Genomic DNA, 24,927 nt, shown 5'->3' on the forward strand with positions numbered 1-24,927 from the left:
GTCAATAAAATTAGGCAACTTTTTTTCCTGTGTCCGTAAAAAAATAAATTGATGTGTCCGTGATTTTTTTGAGGCTGGTGGTACTTGACTAGATAATTTAATGGTAATTATCATCATTTTAATGCTCACAGTAAATGCGAGTATATTGAGCTATAGACATGTTTACTTAGAATCTTTATAATTCATTATGGTTTTCCAACTTGCCAGTAAAAAAAGCTTGGCTGTCAGTGATTTTGCGTTAAGTTGTCAAAAAAAAAAAAATTCTGGTTGGCAACCATGCCACTGACAAGGGAGGCAATAAAAAATGAAAGGGGTATTCCCATCTTACACATAGATAGTATATGCCGAAAACATCTAGTAAGTAATTGTTCCACTCCTGGGACTTCTACTTGCCAGGAAATGGCCACTCCAGAGAGGAGGAGCCGAGGAGCCACAGAGAAGCAAGGATTTTTCCATGGAAGTTTATAAGCTTTCCCCATAAACTAAAACGGAGAGAGTCGCATTCACATGTAGCCATAAGTCCACCTCATCTCTTCTTCTTTCGATTATTGAACAGAGAGGAGACCACAAATAGAGGGATGCCAATGATGGCACAGGGCTGTACAGAACGGCACAGCAGGCTGCATGCAGACCCTAAGGCTGGGCTCAGACCTGAGCGTTTTACAGCGCATTCCTACGCGCTGTAAAACGCTCAACAGGCAAAAACCAATGTTTCCCTATGGGCATGGTTCTCACCTGAGCGTTTTACAGCGCGTACGAACGCACTGTAAAACGCCCTACGCCTCAAGAAGTACAGGAGCTTCTTTGGGGCGTATTGTCGCGCGTTCCCGCCCATAGACTTCAGCGGGAACGCGTCTAAATGGGCGTTTGCTTGTTTCCGCCCATTAAAAACGCCCGATAAAAACACCTGTAAAAAGCGCATATCGAATACGCTCAGGTCTGAACCCAGCCTAAGGTACAGATTGCAGGTTGTACACTCAGCACATAAATTAAATACTTAACCTGCACAAACACTATTGGTAAGGGTGTATGTATGTATAGCTATCTGTGACAACTGCACTCAGTAAACAGTCCCTTGAAGGGCAGATCATATGACCAGAATAGAGTGTATGCTATATAAGACGCCCTGCAGCTAATTTTTTAGATGTATAAAGCCCCTTGCAGACGAGCGTTCCTCCCGCAGCGAGTCCGCATCGCAGCACCCGGCCTGACCTCCCAGCACTGACGGGATTCACATAGCATTACGGTATATTGATTTATGATGCTATGTAACCCATACAGTTCTGGAATGTATTGGATAACACTGACAGCATTATGCCAGTGTTATCCAATACATTCCAGAACTGTAAGGGTTACATAGCATCATAAATCAATATAATGCTATGTGACCCCCGGCAGCGCTGGGAGGTCAGGCCGGGAGCTGTGATGCGGATTTGCTGCGGGAGGAACGCTCGTCTGCAAGGGGCCTAAGGGTAGCTCAATAACAATATTACAATAATGTCATTTATTTCATCCATCTTCAGTTGCAGGAACCCTTTCATTATAGGCAACTGTGTCTTGTGACACCAAGTCTGACCACCAGTCCAGAGCTCGTTCTCCTCTGTAGGCAGGATGTCAGTCTCTCCTGTGTGGCTGACTTCCTGTGAACTACAGAATTACATCATCATTTATCATATCCCTCCTGGCAGGTCTCAGTCTCCTCCACTCCTCACCCAGCTACACACTTCTTCCTCCTCTGTACGTCTCTACATACACAGGGTGCTGCTGAAGATAACATTTCTGCCCTAAGAGACCAGGGGTGCATGGATATAGTAGGTGAGTTCCTGCAATAATTAGCTGCAGAGTTAGAAGACTTCCCTGACACACACTGTCTATATTAACGGTGTGTTCTGTACACCGCACGTGACTGCTGCAGCCAATCAGTGGCCACATTGGGATATGGCATGAGGCTGCTAAGGCCAAACACAGCCTGGTAGGGAGGACAGAAGTGGCAGCGCAGGAAGCGGCAGGGGTGAAATAGGTGATTATATGTTATTTTATGACAATTCCTGACTGGGCGAACCTTATTATAAATGAGATACCCCTTCAATATTTCAATTATAGGAAGCCGTTTATCAATATATCTTTGACGTGGGTGGAAACCTGGAGCACCGAAGAAAACCCACACACAGAAAGATGGGAAGGAAGAATATGATACAAACTTCATGCAGATACTGCCCTCGGTGAGATACAGGCCCCGGATCCCTACGCTGCAAGGCAAAAGTAGTAATTGTTTTAAACACGACATATGCATTACCTAATAATGCAAGATCTATTGTGATTTTTTGTACATAGTCTATAGTACAAACCCCAGAAAATGGACTGTCTAGGCACAGAGAGAAGTGATATGTAAAGCATGATAAGGTTATGAGCTATAGATCAGAAACGAATTGAAAAAAGGGCTGACATTCCATTCCATCTGCCCAGCTGTAGAACAGATGCAGACATAATATTTGAAATGGCTTCTAGCAAGAATTCATGCCATACCTGAGCTAAAGCAATTGAATGGTCTTTTCTCCAGGGAGCATTGCCTGTGGGACTCCATTCGCCAGCTGGCATCTCCACACGGAGAAGCAGTAACCTCCGAGAGATGCCTGACCTAATTTGTGCAATGTGTAATGTGACAATGACAATAAATACGTTGACCATACCCTGTAAAGGGCTTCTCTGTGATTTTCATATTGATGACCTATCAGGATAGGTCATCAATATGAGATTGGCACGGGTTTCGGGAGTCAGACGCCTGAGGATCAAATATTGATTACCTATGCTGATAGGCCATCAATAAGAAAATCAGCTCTCGCCAATGAGCACCACGGCCTCCTTACAGCTTACCAAGCACACCACAGCCCATAGGATAGGAGCTCAACCCCATTCACTTGAATAAGAATGAGCTGCGCCTGGACATCACATGGCTCATTAGCAGGGGCGCTGGGAGTCAAACCCCCACCAATCAGATATTGATAACCTATCCTGAGGTCACGCCATCAATATCAAAATTCTGAAAAAACTCCTTTAAGTATCGGTCCAGCGACCAGCTATGCCTCACAACCCCTCCCTGCTCATGCGCTCTTGGTTGAGCATGCAGGTGTACTAAATAGGTGGAGGGGAATAATCCTCAGCAAGCTCTGGTGGCTTGTCTCATGCAAAACCATTAAAGGTGCTGTGTCATCTCAAGCATTGGTGGCATATCACTAGGATATGCCACCAATGTTTGATAGGTATGGGTCCCAGAGGTGGGACTCACACTTATCTCTAGGAGAGCGGACTATGCAAGAGCGGCACCCCTCCATTCACTTCTGTGGAGCTGAAAAAATAGCAAAATAGCACTTGGCTATTTTCATCAGTCCCATAGAAATTAATGGAGGGTGGCAGTGCATGTGCAATCTGCTCTCCTTCACTTTGTAGGCTCCTTGTAGAGATAGGTGGCCAGCTATCAGACATTGGTGGCATATCCTAGCGATATGCCACCAATGCGTCAGATGACAAAACCCCTTTAAGTCCCCAACATCATCGGTTGGGAGAAAGTCAGGAAGCCTTTAAGGGTTGGCCCACAAAAAACATTTAGGTGATATATCTATGATCGCTGGGGGTCCTTGAGTCCAATGTATGAACGGACCAGTGGTGCACATGTGTGACTATAGCTCCATTCACAGTATGGGACTGCAGAGTACAGAGCTCTGGTATCTCTCTCCATCAATCCTATGGCAGTGAATGTAGTGGTGGTCATGCATGCACACTGTCACACCATTTACACAAGGGACTTAGGAAACCCCACTATCATGATCATTGAGGGTCCCAGCAGTCGGACCTCCAGCGGTCATATACTTATCACCCATCCTATGGAGAGGTGATAAATGCTGTTTTTGATGGAAAAATCCTTTAAGCCATTTAAGCCACTATTCATATGTAAGCTTGCATGTAGCATGCAATTTTTTAATGAATGTGGTGCTATCTGCAAATCAAAAAGCGTCTTTCAGCACTGTTTTACCTAGGACACAATATTATCTGAGACATAACTGGTCCCCAGCTTCTAGACTAGTAACTGATTAACTGATAAGTAATTCTGAGGCATAATGTATTGGAAACTTTCCTATCTACTCCTATATTGCTCTGAGAGACTCAATAGCCCATTGGCCATTCTTCATGTGCACCCCGAAATGTAACATTTTGGGGGTTTAGAAGAGCTCCTTTATACAGAAAATTCGGAATTATTATGGTTTGTTAATAAAGACTTTATTTATTTTTTTTGCACTTATATAGCGCTACTATATTCCGCGCCACTTTACAGACATTATCATCCAACTGTCCCCAATGGGGCTCACAATCTAAGGTCTCTATTAGTATGTCTTTAGAGTGTGGGAGGAAACCGGAGTACCTGGAGGAGACCCACAAACTCCATGCAGATGTTGTCCTTGGTCAGATCCGAACCTAGGACCCCAGCGCTGCAAGGCACCAGTTCTAACCACTGAGCCACCATGCTGACGATACTACTCAAAATACTCCTGTCTTGACTGTTGCAATGCAGGACAATAAATTGCACCTCAATGTTTTTGTTTTTTTTACATTTTTCATCCACAGTGCTGATTGTGGGACTGGCGAGACAAGATGTTTCTTATCCAGTAGAGTCTCATTGACCCAGATGTCGTCTTGCTCACTTTATTCTGTGTGTTTGTGTGGGAACTGTTATGAATAAACCAGATGTGTGCGCTGGAAGCTGGAAGAAAGTCTAGAAGAGGAAGGACATGGGAAAGGCCAGCTGGAGATGACAGACATCAACCATTGTTCTCAGTCAAACACACCTGCAATATTGTGTGCACTGAGCATGAGTCAAAAGTAGAAATACCCAAACTATTAGGTCCAATACACATATTGTCCCAATCACCAGCTGACTGCAGAGTCTAGCATGGCAGCACTGTGAAATGACAACAGCTTTAAAGGGGTTATTGAGCTGATATTTTAACAGCGCCACCCTTGTCCATAGACTGTGTCTGGTATTGCAGTTTAGCTCCATTTACTGGAAAGGACATGCACTGTAATAACATAAAATACCCCACAGATGAATTTTTTTTTTTTATTGGTCCAAAATTGTGTGTTGATTAATTTCACAATATATCATTATAAGGGTTGGAGCTCTTTTGTGAGAGAGAATGCCAAATTCTTTGTCTAGACAAGGGATGCCCATGCTGCGGCCCTCCAGCTGTTGCAAAACTACAACTCCCAGCATTCCCTGATAGCTGAAAGATGTCCAGGCATGATGGAAGTTGTAGTTTTGCAACAGTTGGAGGTCCGCAGGTTGGGCATCCCTGGTCTAGACAAAATTGACAAATCTCAGCCACTACATGGAGAAGCTTACTGCATATAAATGTATACAACTCCCATTAAACTCAATAATAAATTTGCAGGCAGTAAGCTCCCCCTAGTGGTGGCGTTAAAAAGCAAAAAGTCACTTTAAAGAGTACCTGAAAATAACTTTTTTCAGAATAAGCTGCCATGTGTGTCAGCTCTATAGTATAGCTGCAAGTACTACCTTCAAGTACTACATTAAAGTACAGTGAAGAGATATTGCAGGAGATAGTCAGGAGGTAGGCTGGAAGGTGGAAACAATACAAAAAAAAAAAGGTAAGATTTGTTTGATTTAAATTTACAATTTATTTTTATTTTTTTATTTTTTTTCTTCTCCTCTTTAAAATGGCAGACTTGGTTCAGTGCAGGAATTGTTGTGCATTTATTTCATGTTCCACTCTTTGGAGATTCGGATGCTGTCAGATCTGTAGACAGTTCTCCTTACTGCAGCAGGAAATTGCATTTTTGAAAGCTGAAATATTTAAATTATCTGTTAAACAAACTCCAGCTAGGACTGCTGCACTGCCACAGAGGACCCCCAGAAATGGCAGATGGGTTACTGTAGGTTCTGGAAGTCTTAGAGTGGTGGATAGAAGACATGTCCCACAGTCGGTGGTTCTCCATAATTCATTTGCAGCACTCTCAGAATGTAAGGACAACATGGATATGGACTCAAGCACAGAGGGTGTGAAACCATCGACTCCTATGTCTAATGTATGCAAGACTGCAGCCAAGGACAAAAAAGATAAAGTGAAGTCTCAAAGGAAGCAGCTGTTGCTGGGTGATTCAATCATAAGAAGTGTGGAGCTTAAAGAAAATGGTTTTGTGAGATGTCTCCCCGGGGCTACTGCTAGAAGAGATAGAAGACGTATTATTAATATTGTTAAGCAAGCAAAGCAGGAAGGGGACGTGGATGTTCTTGTCCATCTAGGGACAAATGACCTGGCTTGCAATGAAGTGTCAGAGGTGAAAAAATCTTCTATCACACTTGGTAATGACGTACAGGATTTTGCATCCACCATTTCATTTTCTGAAGTTCTGCCTGTGCATAATGTTCAGAATGATAGGCAGAGGCGCATAAAGGAGTTCAACATATGGCTTGGTAAATGGTGTCAAGAGCAAGGATTTGGCTTTGTTTCTCATGATAGCTCTACTTGGAATAGAAAGGAACTGTAAAAAAAAGATGGTTTGCATCTTTCTCTCAAAGGAACAAATGTACTTAGTGAACAACTCCAAGAATTTGCGAAAGAGTATTTAAACTAGGAAGGGGGGGGCAAAAGAGTGAAAATAAAAGAGTCCAATTGCCCCCCGAAACAATGCCAGAACAGGTCAGAAGCACAGAGGTTAAGAAATGATAAGCTCAGAGTCCTGTCTACAAATGCTCGCAGTTTAGGTAAAAAAATCAATGAACTTGGGTCAATAATGGCTGAGAATGTAGATTTAGTGGCTGTTACGGAGACATGGTTTAATGAAAGAAATGACTGGGACATAACCATACCAGGGTATTCTTTATACAGAAGAGACAGAGAAGGCAAGAAAGGAGGAGGAGTGGCCCTGTATGTGAAAGATAGCATTAAATCTGACCTAATACAAGTTGGTGAGGCCAACATAGAGTCAGTTTGGGTTACGTTGCAGTTTGCTAACCATGCAGTAACTCGTGTAGGTGTGATATATAGACCACCTGGTCAAGTTAAAGAACTAGATGATCTACTAGTTGAAGAAATAGCTAAAATGACAATGAAAGGAGAAGTTATCATTATGGGAGATTTCAATCTTCCAGATATAAACTGGAAAACCAAAATAGCAAGTTCTACCAGGAGTACAGATATTCTAAATTCCCTACTGGGGTTATCTCTACAACAAGTGGTTGAGGAGCCAACCCGGAAGGAGGCCATTTTAGATTTAATATTCACAAACGGGGATTCGGTATATGATGTCATTGTAGGCGAAACCTTGGGATCTAGTGATCACCAGTCAGTGTGGTTTAATATAAGAACTGTGAAAGAGTCCCACCACACAAAAACAAAAGTTTTAGATTTTAGAAAAACAGACTTTTCAAAAATGTAATTAGTCATAAATGAGTCCTTATCAGACTGGAACGGATTACATGGAGTCCAGGAGAAATGGGACTACTTAAAAGGTGCATTATTGAAGGCAACAGAAAATTGCATTAGAATTGTCAGTAAAAGCAAAAAAGGAAGAGACCACTGTGGTATTCAGCAGAAGTGGCCCAAATCATTAAAAATAAAAAGCTAGCATTTTGTAATTATAAAAAAAACCAGAGCAATGAAGATAAGGAAATCTACAAGATTAGGCAGAAAGAGGCCAAGCAAGTTATAAGAACTTCTAAAGCGCAGGCAGAAGAAAAACTAGCTCAGTCTATGAAAAAAGGGGATAAGACATTCTTCAGATATATAAATGAAAAAAGGAAATTAAAACAAGGAATAACTAAATTAAAAACAAAGGACGGAAGGTATGTAGAAGAGAATAAAGGGCTAGCCGACTGCCTTAATGAATACTTCTGTTCAGTTTTTACAAAAGAAAAAGGAGAAGGACCTCCACTAGAAAGGATGACTAATAAATCGTTTGATGCATGTATCTTTACAGAGGAAGATGTTCTAAGTTTGCTGTCTAAAGTGAAGACAAATAAGTCACAGGGGCCTGATGAGATACACCCAAAATTATTAAAAGAGCTTAGTGGTGAGCTGGCAAAACCGTGAACAGATTTATTCAACCAATCATTAGTAACAGGAGTCGTCCCGGAAGATTGGAAATTGGCAAATGTCGTGCCCATTCACAAGAAAAGTAGTAGGGAGGAATCGAGCAACTATAGACCAGTGAGTCTGACATCAATAGTAGGCAAATTAATGGAAACCCTATTAAAGGATAGGATTGTGGAACATCTAAAATCCCATGGATTGCAAGATGAAAAACAACATGGGTTTACTTCAGGGAGATCATGTCAAACAAATCTTATAGATTTTTTTGACTGGGTGACTAAAATAATAGACGGTGGAGGTGCAGTAGACATCGCATATCTAGATTTTAGTAAGGCTTTTGACACTGTCCCACATAGAAGACTTATCAATTAACTGCAGTCATTGAGCATGGACTCCCATATTGTTGAGTGGATTAGGCAGTGGCTGAGTGACAGACAACAGAGGGTTGTAGTCAATGGAGAACATTCAAAACAAGGTCATGTTACCAGTGGGGTTCCACAGGGATCTGTACTGGGACCAATTTTGTTTAATATCTTCATAAGTGATATTGCAAAAGGCCTCGATGGGAAGGTTTGTCTTTTTGCTGATGACACAAAGATATGTAACAGGGTTGATGTTCCTGGAGGGAAACGCCAAATGGAAAAGGATTTAGGAAAACTAGAACAATGGTCAGAACTCTGGCAACTGAAATTTAATGTGGATAAGTGCAAGATAAAGCACCTGGGGCCTAAAAACCCAAGGGCAGAATATAGAATATTTGACACAGTCTTGACCTCAGTATCTGAGGAAAGGGATTTAGGAGTAATTATTTCAGAAGACTTAAAGGTGGGAAGACAATGTAATAGAGCAGCACGAAATGCCAGCAGAATGCTTGGATGTATAGGGAGAGGTATAAGCAGTAGAAAGAGTGAAGTGCTTATGCCGCTGTACAGAACACTGGTGAGACCTCACTTGGAGTATTGTGCGCAGTACTGGAGGCCATATCTCCAGAAGGATATAGATACTCTAGAGAGAGTTCAGAGAAGAGCTACTAAACTAGTACATGGATTGCAGGATAAAACTTACCAGGAAAGGTTAAAGGACCTTAATATGTATAGCTTGGAAGAAAGAAGAGACAGAGGGGATATGATAGAAACTTTTAAATACATAAAGGGAATCAACTCGGTAAAGGAGGAGAGCATATTTAAAAGAAGAAAAACTACCACAAGAGGACACAGTTTTAAATTAGAGGGGAAAAGGTTTAAAAGTAATATAAGGAAGTATTACTTTACTGAGAGAGTAGTGGATGCATGGAATAGCCTTCCTGCAGAAGTGGTAGCTGCAAATACAGTGAAGGGGTTTAAGCATGCATGGGATAGGCATAAGGCTATCCTTCATATAAGATAGGGCCAGGGACTATTCATAGGATTCAGATATATTGGGCAGACTAGATGGGCCAAATGGTTCTTATCTGCCGACACATTCTATGTTTCTATGTTTCTATATCTGACCATTATACTTGTATATGGCATTTTTTAGATTTTTTTTTTTTTACCTTGCATACTGCAGGTCTAATGCTCAGATGTCTCTGAGATGGTGGGTGGAGGCAAGCTGCTCCTCATACACTACAATGAGTATATTCTGCTTCTGAATTCTCACTCACTCAGAAGCACCATATAGAAGATTATAGAGAAGAACCTGGCAATATACAGATGTAGTAGAGTTAACACACATGCTTTATGAGACGTGTTATCTAAACTGAATGCGTTAAGCAAACACCTTCAGTTTCTTTTCAATGACTTTTGTTTAAAGATAACGCGATGAGTTAAGAAATTTGAGTTAAGAGTTTGTGTGTTATCCCTGCTACATCTGTAGATGTGAATAAAGCACCTGGGACGTGATTAACACTGCTGAATCATTACTGTGTTGTGACTTTCTTTGTTTCAATCTGCACTTCCTTCCTCCTCATCCACTCTATGGGATGTTGTCATTTCATCCTTCAGCAGGCAGGGTTTGGTTTTATAAGAAGGATTTCTTACCAAGTTCAGAAAGAAAGTTAATGGGGTATTAGACGAATCGATAATTGTCCTAAAAATATGAATATCGTTCGCTATACACTGATTTTCCTAGTGTGCAACCGTTACTAGCAATCGTGAAAACGTTTGATTCTCGGTCAACATCACTCACATCTTTCAACTTGTCCAAAAAAATGATCGTCCGTCGACATGACATCTCAGTGTGTAATAAGTCTTCACCTGATCGTCAAGACATCATAGTAGAGGAGTAGAATCAGAGTGGAAGCTCCAAGTGCCAAAATCTTTGTATGTGATATATGCATTTATGGACAATTCTCAACTTTAGAACAATCGCCATAACGATTACTTCGTGATCATTGTCTTGTGTAATAATGACCAATGTTACGAACTATAATGACTCGATCGTCAAATGTCATTGCCAAAACTACTTGTCTAATACACCCTTAAGTTTAGAAAAAGCGAGGGGAAGAAAACAGTTGATAGCTCTAGAAGAAAGCATTTTTTCTCTGCTAAGATATATGAAAAAGTTTCTTATTTTTAACTGAACTATTGAATTATGCGAAATTGTGTGAAAGTACAGTGACCATTTCAAGGTATTCTCTGGTTCTAGGAAATAAAGGTGAATACGAGACAATCATAAATATAAAAATCTGCACTGTGTTCCTGATTTGTACTGCTTTTGCACAATACTGTTTGATGTGTAATGAAGGAAAGCCACGAACATCTTGGGCACAGAGGGCAAGCAATGAATTTCTTAATCTTCTTTACTCCCTGCTGGTGCTAGCATGCATGCTCGTCATTGTTGTGCTGCTTTTTCAGACAATCCGCGCCCTTAGGCATGTAAAATATTACTTCCACGGAATGTCCTGCACTGTTGTGGTAGCAGTGGTCTCAGGTCTGTAGACCTGGAGCTCCAGGACAGCAGCTGTCAAGCACACTACCTGAGCTGCCCATAAAGATAGCAGAGAAGTGAGAGAAAGACAAAAGAAAGAGGGACAAAAGACAACAAAGAAAAGACAAGAGTGTATTATGTAGCGCAGGTTTCACATATGGTAGATTTCTTCTCTTTGTATTACAATTGTTGTAGTGCTGTAAATCAAGACGGCAATGAACATTTACAACAGTTCCATGCACATTCCACTTCTCACTACTTCAAAGGCCCAATATCTGTAATATTTCTTTAAACTATGCATACATGTGCTTTAACTTTCCATTCTCATAGAGTGGAGACAAGGTTTGAAGCTTACACATCAATGGGGAATAAAAATGACAGATCACATTGATTTTAATGGAAGTATTCAGTTAGAAAACCCTCACTGCTTTTCTCCAGAAACGGTGGCACACCTGTCCATGGTTTGCTCATTTCTTGTACTCCATTGTACAGAATGGGGCCAAGCTCCAGTATGACACATAACCTAGGGACATAGATATAACATGAGTATATATATATACAGTACAGACCAAAAGTTTGGACACACCTTCTCATTCAAAGAGTTTTCTTTATTTTCATGACTATGAAGGCATCAAAACTATGAATTAACACATGTGGAATTATATACATAACAAACAAGTGTGAAACAACTAAAAATATGTCATATTCTAGGTTCTTCAAAGTAGCCACCTTTTGCTTTGATTACTGCTTTGCACACTCTTGGCATTCTCTTGATGAGCTTCAAGAGGTAGTCACCTGAAATGGTCTTCCAACAGTCTTGAAGGAGTTCCCAGAGATGCTTAGCACTCCATCTCGATTGGGTTCAGGTCTGGTGACTGTGGAGGCCAGGTCATCTGGCGCAGCACCCCATCACTCTCCTTCATGGTCAAATAGCCCTTACTTTCAAAGTTTTCCCAAATTTTCGGGTGACTGACTGACCTTCATTTCTTAAAGTAATGATGGCCACTCGTTTTTCTTTACTTAGCTGCTTTTTTCTTGCCATAATACAAATTCTAACAGTCTATTCAGTAGGACTATCAGCTGTGTATCCACCTGACTTCTCCTCAACGCCACTGATGGTCCCAACCCCATTTATAAGGCAAGAAATCCCACTTATTAAACCTGACAGGGCACACCTGTGAAGTGAAAACCATTTCAGGGGACTACCTCTTGAAGCTCATCAAGAGAATGCCAAGAGTGTGCAAAGCAGTAATCAAAGCAAAAGGTGGCTACTTTGAAGAACCTAGAATATAACATATTTTCAGTTGTTTCACACTTGTTTGTTATGTATATAATTCCACATGTGTTAATTCATAGTTTTGATGTCTTCAGTGTGAATCTACAATTTTCATAGTCATGAAAATAAAGAAAACTCTTTGAATGAGAAGGTGTGTCCAAACTTTTGGTCTGTACTGTATATATATACACACACACACACAGTGTGGTCCAATAACATAAGAGCCTCAGTGTGGACCTGAGAAGAAGCAGTTTAGAAGGTAAATTGCCATCTGCATAAAGACCTGTTGGTTGACTTTTATGTGCACACTATTGTTGAAAGGTCTGTAATACTGTAATATAAGCTACAGTATACAGCAGTTTACTTATGAGGTAGGGTAACATAATCATAGTTTTCTATGGGCGGGTAAATGCCTAATGGCCAAGGTTGAGAAACTGATCCCTATTAGTTGTCACCCAGTAAGTATACATTTTCCAGATTTGCTGTTCTGTTGTGTTGATATTTTGTGTTGCACAATTCAATGGGTGAAAGCTTTTACTAATGCGTAAACTGAAATGTGATAGCCATAAGTTGAAGCAGGTCAATGGTAACATAAGCAGGAACTCAGAAATGTAAGATGTCTGTGAAGATGTCTCAGAAATGTAAGGTTCTTCAGCATCAATCTGGCACATCATCCATTTTCCTCCACCCCCCCCCCCCCCCCTTCGCACTTCCAGATTAAGCAGAAAAGCAAATAGTGACTCTCCATGTGGTCTCAGCCTATTTGCTTCTTAAATTAGAATGCAGCCAGATGTCATTTTGGCAACAGCAGGAGTGGACTGGGAACTTAAAGTGGCCCTGGGGAAAAAAAACTAAAAGTAGCCCTATGTTGTAGGCGGGTACAAGATGCAAGAAGGTGGAGCAACACAAGTAGGTAGGATCAGCAGGAAATATGTTTTATTACTGTAATTGGTGTGAATGGTGCACTATTTCATTTTGGATGAAAATGTTATCATGGACTAGATTTATAATTGTCAGTCCCAGGTAAAATCTTTATGTTCCGGATGCTGAAATATACTATATATGTTTATTTTCATGTAGAGGTTGAGGGGTGGTTAGAACTGCATCAAAACTGCATTGGAGGAAAAATACACATACATTTTAATGCAGTTTTTGATGCAGTTGAGGTTTTTACATGTGGGATTTGTTAAAGGGGTCCTCCGGGAATGATTTAAAATGGCTACCAGCAACCTGTTCTAGAATGAGAGCAGGACCGGTTGCCTCCACATGCCGAGCTGCCTAGTAGACTGATGGGGCATTGCCTCACTGCACACTATGCTCCAGCACTTGCATAAACTACACATTGGAGAGCGCTCCTGGCAGGCTGCTCAGCCATGATGGAATATCATAGGCAGGATCACAACATTACAATCTATTGTAGAGCAGTTTGCAGTGGGGCCCAACCCCTAATCCCCCTAGGCAACTCTGCAAGTGTTGGCAACCAGTTCTGCTCACATTCTAGAACATGTTGCTGGTAGGGTTGCCAACCGTCCATAAATTTTTGGACATTCTGTGAAAATAGGCGACTTTTCTTCCTGTGTCCATGAAAACAAACAGACGTTTTTTTTGAGGTTGGTGATACTTGACTAGATTATTTCGGACGTAATTACCATAATTTTACAGCTCACAGTAAATGCTGGCAATGAGTTCTTATCAGTACATTGAGCTATGGACATGTATTACTTATAATCTTTATCATTCATTATGGTTTTCCAATTAGTCTGAAATTTGTTTGACTGACTGTGATTTTGGAATAAGTTGTACAGAAAAAAGAAAAATTCTGGTTGAAAACCCTGGTTGCTGGCGGCCATTTTAAATCATTGCCAGAGAAACCCCTTTAGAGGGGACCTGTCACCTCTCCTGACATGTCAGTTTTAGTAACTACTTGCATTCATCATGTAATAATTCTGGAACATCTATTCTTATGACTCTATGCTGTACCATTCCTTTATTATTCCTGCTCGAATTTATGAATGCAGTTTGTATTGAAGGCCCAAATGGGTGTTACAAGTTGGGGAGTGTCCCTGGCATCGCCAATTGGATAGTGTTAGACTATGCAGGGACACCCCCCTCCAACTGCTAACAAACATTGATTTGGACCTTCATTGCAAATGGCTAGCAATTCATTGAGATCTTCTAGCATGAATAATAAAGGAATGGCACAACACAGGGTCATAAGAATAGATGCTCCAGAATACGAGTCAGGAGAAGTTACAGGTCCTCTATAAATAAAAACTACGGCATTGGGTTTTCTCATGCAGTTTTGATGTGGTTTGGACCACACCTTGATTGCTATGTTTGAAGGTACAGTATATAAATGGCTTTGGCAATGCTCCTAATTTCATATGGAAAATAGAGCCGGATTATTGTACCGTACTGGAAACTATAACTATACATCATAACATTGACGTGCAGGTCTGGATTTACCTGAATGGTTGGATCCTTCCAATGGTTATGAAATCAGGCATATGACACACGTTGTAAAGCACACTAAACATACGGTAACCATGTCAGAGATTGATATAGTATTCAAATGAAAATCAATTTTTTTTAAATTTTGTAATGCAACGTTTAAATTGTTTTTTATAAAACACTACTGGTTTGGTTGCAGTCAATCTATCTGCACAGAGGGACAGAAGAAGATGAAGCTGCCTATTTTTGGCACCAGTTCTGAGGCTACATGTAACCCCCCTCCCCATAAAAAATATATTTATGCAAATTGTCAGTCAGAAGTGGTTAATTAAGCCCTGCAGACTCTATGCAAATCCGGTGCACAGCTTCACTACCGAGACACTGCAGGGCATGTCAGAACGTGTTCATCATCCAAGTCCTGTGGTAGGGTCGTCAGAGCTCCATCCTGTTCCTAGTTAAGATGGCTGGACCATTGGATCAAACAGCGCTGCTTACCTTCTGGGCCTCGCCTACTTCCTCATAGATTGTAAACTCTTATGATCAGGGTCCTCACATGTTTTACTTGTTAGTTAGATTCGTTTGTTACAATGTAATGTCTTATTTGTTTGCACATGATCACTCTGATTGTAAAGTGCAGCGAATACATTGGTGCCATATGAATAAAGATTATGGGGGAGATTTATCAAACTAGTGTAAAGTAGAACTGGCTTAGTTGCCCATAGCAACCAATCAGATTCCTCCTTTCATTTTCCAAAGGAGCTGTGAAAAATGAAAGGTGGAATCTGATTGGTTGCTATGGATAACTAAGCCTGTTCTACTTTACACCAGTTTGATAAATCTCGCCCAATATGTATAGATTAAATGTAATGCAGCAGGTTTGGCTCAATCACAATAAGGGCATGTTCACATCTGTGTCAGAGGCTCCAATCCGGCCCTCCGTTTCAGATTCCTTCACAAACATCGGACAAAAAAGTTCTGCATGCAAGACTTTATTGTTCAGTAAAAAAAAAGTTGAGGTGGAAGAAGACTAAAGTTTATTGTTTTCCACTGTGGAATCCTTCACATATGGCTGCTCCCTTATGGGACACATTGTGAAGATTGCCAGTCGATGAATGTCTACAGAGTTCGCCAATGTCAGCAGGACCAGCATCTCTTAAATAATGGGAATTTCTAGGCAGTAAATGTCAGGCTTCAATTTTCCTATGTAACTGGTTAAACTTCTGGTTTGTCAGTGCAGTCATAGCGCAGCTTCTACTATTCAACATGAGGTAAAAACTGTATTTGAAGGAGTTGTCTGGTTTAGAAAACCACACTAGTAGAGAACTCAAATGGGTTAATAGAGGGGTATCCTACATATCTGAAGACCCCTTTACCATAGGGACTATGACAGAAATGTTGATATGATTTCATGTAGATCTTTTCTCCATAAGAAATAACACAAGTTGTATTGCTATCACAAATTTCATTAGACTTCCATGCAATTTAAAGTTGCTGTGTAGCCCTAGCCTTAAAGCCTACTACCAATGTATTCTTCGAGATGCCTTCTAGATGCCTTTAAAAGGGTTGTCCATGTTCGGGCGCCTTTCGGCCTAGCCCCCCATGTTGCTGGACCCATGGAAGGAAACCTACTTACCTGCTCCATGCCTGCGGTTCCCCTCTGCCACTGATGCACTCTAGTTCCATGTGTCAACATCCAGTTTGACGGGGGTCACATGTGCCGCTACAACCAATGACTGGCCCCTTTCGTCCTGTGACCAATTGACGTGACACATGGGGGACACATCACCAGTGTGGCCAGTCATTGGCTGAAGTGGCACTCATGATTGCCGTCAAAAAAACGGAACCAGAGCATGTCAGTGATGGTGGGGGACCAAAGGAGCCAGAACCCAGGAGTAGGTAAGCATGTTTGCCTCTGTGGGTCTGGTGACATAAGGAGGCAGGCCTTAGGGCCCCCAAATGTGGGAAACCCCTTTAAGGATCTCTAACTAAAGGCACTTTTACATATCCTGATAATCGGACATAATACATTGGTGTAAACATGGCAGTGATCAGCAGACAAATGAGCAAACTCTCAATAGTCGGTTGATTACATTTTTCATATAAGCCTAAAAGTCATCATTGTTGGCAGCATATCTCCCCATGTAAACAGGGAATGTGCTGCCGAAAAATATGCAAACAGCTTGCAATGGGCAGTGTCTGCATTGTTTTCACTGGCATTGGCAGATTACACTGGCAGCCCTTTTAAATGAGCACCAATGATCAATTGGGGCTAATTATGGCCAGACATTGGCCTATGGAAAAGGACCCATAGACAACAACCATTCCAAGATAAAGATCACTTCAGCGTTTCATGCAATTTATTTTCTAAAAAATGTGTACATCTTTGTAAAAAGACTGTGTTCCCAACCTGTGATCTGTGGTTCCTCATTACATGTGTTTCTTGACTATCATTAGCTGTTGAAACCAACTGCTTGTCATTTGCAATAAAGAGTGAGGAAGACGGCTGTTCAAACCATGATGTGCACAGTATCACTTGTCATACATCAAAAGCTGTTGGCATACTGGTATGTACTTTTGGGTTAGCAAAAAGGAGCAGCAACCACTTTACCAAGTGTTACAAAGGAGTTTGGATGAGTATAGTGTATCTAGCACTGTATGGCATCTGTGGCCTGGGGCAGCAGAGCCTGAGAATTTTGTTGGCAATTATAAAATGTACAACTGGCTCTTGAAACCACAGCCTGAAACTTAGACCTGGAGATTTAGAACAGCCTGAAGTTAAAATCAAAGTCAAGAGAGGTTCACTGGCACCATAATCTACAGCTTCTCTAAAAGTGCTTAGAATGACAGGAATAGTATTACTTATTCCTGCACCACCATAACTCAGGGTGGGATGAAGTGTGGGTGATGTAGACATCCACCAAGAGAACAAACGATCTGTGGCAGATAAAAATTATTGAGTAAAATAAAGATTTGGATTATTTGTACAACCCTTTGGATGCTGTCTTTCAGTTGCTGTAATTTCTGTAGCTAATGATGCCCATTTAGCACTTTACGTAAGCACACTGGCAAGGGCGTGGCCCACAGGAATAAACCTTCTACATTATCATGTAAGTAATGGAGAAATGAAGGAAGCTACAGGAGACCAAGACTCTGCAAAATATATATGGTAAGATGGGTGGCCCTTCATTCAGTACTGCACTTGTATGAAGGGGGTGGTGGTGGAAAGAAATGAGGAGAATGTAAACTAATGATTATAAATGAGTACACTAGGATTTGGTGGAGAAGGGACAACTGAATGATTATTCCTCCAACAGTTATTACGTGAAACTTCAGGGACCAAGGATGGGTTGATGGAACATGTTGAAAAAAGTCCTGCCCCTGGCATCTTGTTACCACTCCATATGATATCACTGGCTCCATATCATGGCACCATATCCAGTAGAATATGAAAATAGTGCCATTTTATATAATAAAATAAGTGTTGTTCATAGTTAGGCCTAGTCCACACTTCAGTGGTTTCCAGAAATTATTTTTTAAACCAAAACCATAAATGGAGCCACCATTAATAGGGTAGACTGGAAAGATCTGTACTCATTCTGTGTTTTGGACCCGCACCTTGTTTTGGCTGAAAATCATTGATGGAAATGACTGACTAAACATTGAAGTGTGAACTAGGCCTCATTCACACATCCGTGCCCTTGGTGAGATCCGTGACAACATGGTTAGTGGTTTAACCGTGAAGATGTCTGTGAAGGATCCATATTTGGTCCGTGTGTCATCCGTATTCCATGGACACTGCTAGGCTGAAAATTAGTTTCTAATAATCTCCTACCAATGGCCTGTGAAAGCCATTGACTAAACATAGATGGCATCCATGCTGTGCTTGAGGTTTTCACAAACCTACAGACTATAATGTGCGCGAGGGATCAGTAATCATGGACAAAATAGGGCCTGCTTCTTTTGTGTCGTCATGGACCCATGGTCCGTAGAAAGCCATTGGTGTGAATGCACAGAACAATGGATGTGTCAGCGGTCTGTGGAGACCACGGACAGCACACGTCAGTGATTCATTGATGTGTGAAAGAGGACTTAGCAAAACGGGTATGATAGCAAAAAAAAAGCACCACATCTGTCCATGGGCTATGTATAGTATTTCAATTCCAACCCATTTATTTGAATAGGAGCATCAGTTGCTGTACCACTACACAGTTGCAGAATGACCACTACACAGTGTATGGAGCTGTGGTGTTTACATCTGATCAGTGGGGAAGCCAATTGTCAGACCCCCACCAACCTTATATTGATCACCTATCCCATGGATAAATCATCAATAGGTTGACCGTGGGAAAACCCATCTAAAGGATATCTGTCAGCAGAAGGAACCCTATAAAACTAGCCATAATACCTAATAGGGCTTACCATACTGATTTAAATGGTCACTACTTTTCACACAACTTTGCATAAATCAATAGCACAAGCAACCCCAATAAACTTTGCAACTTTGAGAAATGTCTAGTTCTCATGTTATCAGCTGTTTACCTACCCCCTTCCCCCTAAATGCTTTGAATACATCCAGGATGGGAGCAGCTAACAGAAAGATGATATTACACATGTAAATACCAGTCTATGGAGAGAGGAGAAGGGAGAAGAAACAGGAGCTTAGAGAGACTAGACTCCAGGAACGACAACAAAGAGACTGCACAACTACATAGGATGTTTATATCTCAGCCTAAGTGCTTTATTTACAACCATATAGGTCTGTGCTTCTCTGTAATGTCCTCAATGATCCTGGGGCTGCTTCTGAGTGAGTAAGAGAAGGTTAGGAAGCAGATTATTCTCTACTTTCCATGTGCAGTGGATGGTATCTAGTCTCCACCCACCAAACCTGGGAGAACTAGAAACTAGAGGCAGAGTCTGCTAAAGAATGGCAAATACAAATCATATAATGGCCAGAAATAGTGTTATTTCTCATGTACACACTGTTCTACTGATTAAGTAAAAGTTTGTTGAAAGGTTACGTACGCTTAAAAAAAAACTTTTCTTCCCTTGATCCATTGCTGTGTTTAGGAGAAATATATTTTAAAAATATGTAAATTTGGGTTTAAGTGCACTAATGTTGGGCTCTAGTAAACTCTGCGCACCCTAGCTCCTTTGCCCTGCATCCTTGGTCACCCCCCTGACAGGGCCAAGCATCTATGTGGTTGGGGAGTGTCCAGAAAAGCAGAGCGGGGGAACTAGGGTGTGCAGAGCTGCTGGGGACCACACTCGGGGCACTTAGGCCCTGATTTGCATATTTAAAACATATTTCTCCTGATTTGGGGAAGAAAGGTAAGTTTTTTTAATCATCTGGGTCTGGCGTACCAGGCATAACTAGGGTTGAAAATCCTGGCGGATGCCTTTTAATTGACAGCTGCTGTATGTGCTTATATACTATATTCACTCCCCACATAAATACAGTGCAACCATATGCAAGAGTCTACATTTCTTGCTATTCACCCATTTCTATAAATGCCCTACATCCAGTCAAATTTGCTGTCATTTTGTCAAGACAAAATGGTGAAAAAACGTGCCCTTCTGCAAGTCCTGAAAGCTAGTCATTGATTGATTGATTGATTGCACTACTTATGAAAGGCGCAGCCACCAATTTTTACTTGGTACAGAAATCATAAAAAGGGCCCTGGCACTCACAGAGGGTCCCTGGGAAGGGATATCCACTAAATTATATCTTGTGGGAATATTTACTAGAAAAATGGACTTCCCCTTTAAATTCAACTCTTTTAATTCATTCTTTGTGAAATATCCTAGAACAAAGCTTCAGTACCCAAGCTATTTTCGCCATGCAATGTGTAGCTCTGCTGTAGCAGTTGTTGTGTGCCGTCACAAAAGCCATAGACTGTTCTGTCGCTGTGGGTTTAGCTTTGTCATTACAACAGAGTGGAGTCATTCAGCCCAGATGAGGACAGGTGCATGCTAGAAAGAAAGCTTCTAAACTTAGCCGCCTCAGACGCTTCCTTTCCCACAATCTGTGCTTTTTTGTCTGAGGTCCCATCGCGTCATTGTATCATTTATTTTGATGCTATAGTTCTGTGTATTTTATATGCCCTCGTCGTCAATGGGACACATGTAAAAAATTATTGGGGTCATTTATCAAACTGGTGTAAAGTAGAACTGGCTTAGTAGCCCATAGCAACCAATCAGATGCCACCTTTCATTCTTTAGAGCTCCTTAAGAAAATGAAAGATGGAATCTGATTGGTTGCTATAGGCAACTAAGCCAGTTCTAATTTACACCAGTTTGATAAATGACCCCATAGGTCTACAGCTATTAACTGGAATAGCTATTTGCTCCAGATTCACAAAATTGTCAGAAGGGTATATGCAAATTTGGCGCAAGTACTGCCCCTCTGAAAAAAGGCATGTGCTTGATAAATCTGGTGCACGTATGCACAAGCCCAAATGGTTGGCATCAATGAAAAGATCATTTCTGAATATGGCACATTTGCACCACTATAAATCCCTTATCTACTGTACATGCGCCCCATTATTTCACATGAGATGAATTTGGATACAGTTTTATCTACTGTTTTACGTACATGGAAATTGAAATAGACACTTTTACCACCAAAACAGACCCCCACTATAAATTCCGCCATTTTTCCTTTAGTTTTATGGACTTAGATGTATAGCTAAGCAAGACCCCGAAACATACAGTATGAGGCCTCGTCCACATTTTTCATTTTTCAACTGACGTGTGCTGTCCGCATTGTCACAGACAGCACACATAACCATTGATTTAAATGTGTCTGTTCACATTTCAGTATTTTTTTTACTGACCGTGACCGAGACATGCACTAGTTTGATCTGTGATGCGGACCAAGCACACCCATTGAAGTGTATAGGTCTGTGAAAATCACGGACACAACACGGATGGCATCCATAATGCATCCGTATTTCACTAATAGGAAATTCTTTGGAAATTAATTTTCAGCTGAATAACGTCAGTAAATTACAGATGACACACGGATGGTAAAAACAATTCTTCACGGACATCTTCATGAATAAAACACGTATGCTTTTTTTCACGGACGTCTCACGGACACGAAAATGTGGGCAAGGCTTGAGGGCTTATTCAGATGACCGTATGAATGAGTCTGCATCCATTCTGCAATTTTGCAGAAAGGGTGCAGACCCATTCGTTTCAACGGGGCCGCAAAAGATGCGGACGGCACACCGTGTACTGTCCGCATCAGTTGTTCCATTCCGTGGCCCCGCTAAATATATAGAGCATGTCCCATTCAAGTATAGGTATTTCTATAATGGGCCGCCCTTGTACATGGGTGACATCCGTGTTTTGCGGATTCGCAAATTGGGGATAGCAAAATACGGCGCAGTCGTGTGAATGCGCCCTAAAGCAGCTGAATTTTAATATATTCAATAACTGACATATCTAGGAAGATCTGTCAGAAGAGTTATAGATGAAAGTATATTACATTAGCCTGTATTCTGTTTAAGGAGTAGTTGCCAGATTATAATATGGGCAAAAGAGGCAGTTGCCCTGTGACCAACCCCACAAGGGGCATCAGCTACTGTATTAGCTAGGCACTGACTGTGGTGCCAGGGGTGACCGGCCTGGGGCACTGATTGAATGAGTGGTTCATTTCCTGTATGTAGAGAGGGACTAGGAAGTAGAGACCAACATAGACGCAGGAAGCATTGGAACTGAAGATGAGAGGGATTTGGAGAATATACAGTAGCCTCTTTTTTTTATTACATTGTGGTCCTTTTACATAAAAAACATATAACATTCAAACAACCCCTACATTGCTATATAGCCTTACATGGGGCGATTATATAATCATGATGGCAGTATTAATTAGGTCCTCTATATTAGTATTATATTGTGGCACTGTTCTTTAAGGAGTATTAGGGCAGAATTGCCCTCCGCTTTTCATAGCTCTCCAGCTGTCCCAGACTGAACCCAGCACAGTTATATAAGCCTTTGGTCATCATGTTCTGCACGCTTTATATGCTTGGTCCTCCTGTGAGACATTTACAGGTTCATCATTATCTATTAGTTGTACATAACCCACATCTACTGTATATACACAGCTTCTCTTTCTAGCACTTGTTTCGCCAACAAGGACCAGGCACTGAAGACACTCCCCCCGGAGAAGAGCAAGAATCTGAAAAAGCTTCCAGCCTCGACAAGACATCTGCACTCTTTGTGTATACATTCTTTACTATAATGAACATGGGATCTCTAGGAGAAGTCTAAACCCCAGAAAACTATTGCCTGTAGAATACAGCAAATCATTGTTAGATTATATGTATACAATAGTTTTAATCCTTTGCAAACTTCAAATATCTATTGCAATGTTTTCTGGCGGCATGCACTTCTTTTTGCTTTCTCGTATTGTCCATGTAATGTGTCACAAAGACAAAGATATCCGTTTCTACCATGTGCCATAGATTTCTTACCAGCTCCTGCTTCAGTTTTCTAAGGTACAGGTCCATAGTCTTCATAAATGTGATCAGTTGTGGAAGTCCATTCGCCTGCTCTTTAGGAATGGCCAGCAATCAGTCCTGGTAGAACATTGCTAGATCCAGGCTGCTTCCAGCACAGCTCTCAGACTTAAAATGCATATAATGATCTAGAAGGTCTGTTGAATGAATGTCCATTTGAGTGGCCAGGGTCAGGATCTTCACTTTGGAGCTTCTTTTCCTGGACTAAGTTCCTCCTGTAGCTTCGAGTAGTTGACAGTCCGCTTTCTAAGCAGACAGTCTTTCTCAGAGCTGAGAGCAATGTGCAGGGATAGCTGCTTCTCCCTCCAGCCAATGGCAGCTCCTCGCTCCTTATGAATAGACAAGCCCTGCTGATGAGTAACATGAAGCCCACAAGAGGCGGTAGCTAAAGCACACTTCACCCTTCTGTGCGAAGAAGGCAACAATACACATCTTATACAGTATATGCTTTCCTGCTTGAGTTAGGGTAAGGCCAGATATGCATGGTTTCTATACAGTTTTTAAAGCCAAATTCAGGAGTGGGTCATAAAAGTAAAGAACATATTAAGGATAGACACTATATTTACAATTTTTTGGATCTACTCCAGGTTTTGGCTTAACAAGCTGCATAATAAATCCTGCACGTGTCCGCACCCTTGGCAAATATTACATTTAGCTTACAGGCTTTACAATTGTAACTCAGGTTCTATAACATTCGGTGGTTTGTATATTTTAGGTCTTAAGTCTTTTGTCTATTTTAGGTTTTATGTCTTTTGATTCTCACGCTGTCTTTTGAAATCTGCAGCAGATCATATTTATGACCTTTACGTTGTAGTTTTCGCGGTTTTCCAAGAAGAAATTCCTTAGGTTGGATTCAGAGTTTAGCCTGGCCAAAGCGAGGAGAGGATCGAAAAGTAAAGGAAGAGGAAAAAGGAAAGACTTAAAGCAATGACACGGTTCAAGAAAAAAGATAAATCACATTAATTGGAGAATGAACAGAATGCTTACATGGTGACCTCCTTTTCATCTTGTTATCTGCAGATGCGCTAATTCTTGGGCTCCTCTTCTGTTATCAAAGATTGCCTCACCACTGTGCATTGGTAGCCCAAGACACTTCATACTTTTCCAGTCCTGCTCTTAGATCGACCAGCACTGTTGGGCAATCCAAGGGCAGGAGGAATTGTCTCATGCTAACAAATGTACAGTATGTATACATCAGACAGTCTGAGAAGCGGTGCAGCCATCTTGAATGGCAGAGAAGAAGCTTGGGAATTAGCAGATCTGCAGCTAAAAAGGAGTGCACTATACAAGTGCTCTGTTTTGTTCCCCAGTTCATGTTTTTTTCTCGAACTGGAGGGTCGCTTTAAGGCTCATGTACATGGCTCCATACAACCTCAAAGTGGTACAGAGTCACAACATGGAATCCATAAAAGAATATAAGCCTTTACTTTAAAGGGAACCTTCAACCAAGAAATGCAATCTGCAAGCAGCATGTAAGAGAGCAGAGACAGCTGAGCAGATTGATATACAGTTTTGTGGATGGTCTTCTCAGTGACTGACAGCTATCTATGTATACACACTTACACAGAGAAGGCCATGAATCACTGATAAGTCAGCCACTGTGTACAACTGAGCTCAGAAAGATCAGAGATTTAAAAGTATAAATTACAAGTTTTGGTGACTATTT

At 41.2% G+C, this 24,927-nt stretch overlaps 1 protein-coding gene across 1 annotated transcript in view; it reads right to left on the reverse strand.

Annotated features, from left to right (window-relative positions):
• Nucleotides 1-23,553, reverse strand: part of INKA2 (inka box actin regulator 2) — a 39,315-nt gene extending 15,762 nt beyond the window's left edge. Inside the window, exon 1 of the mRNA XM_040423871.1 lies at nucleotides 23,217-23,553. Within this exon, the coding sequence (XP_040279805.1) occupies nucleotides 23,217-23,261 (45 nt within the window). The 5' untranslated portion in view covers nucleotides 23,262-23,553. The remainder of the gene's footprint in view (nucleotides 1-23,216) is intronic.
• Nucleotides 23,554-24,927: the final 1,374 nt, after the last annotated feature.

This window comes from Bufo bufo, chromosome 3, assembly GCF_905171765.1.
Source record: "Bufo bufo chromosome 3, aBufBuf1.1, whole genome shotgun sequence".
NCBI lineage: Eukaryota > Metazoa > Chordata > Amphibia > Anura > Bufonidae > Bufo > Bufo bufo.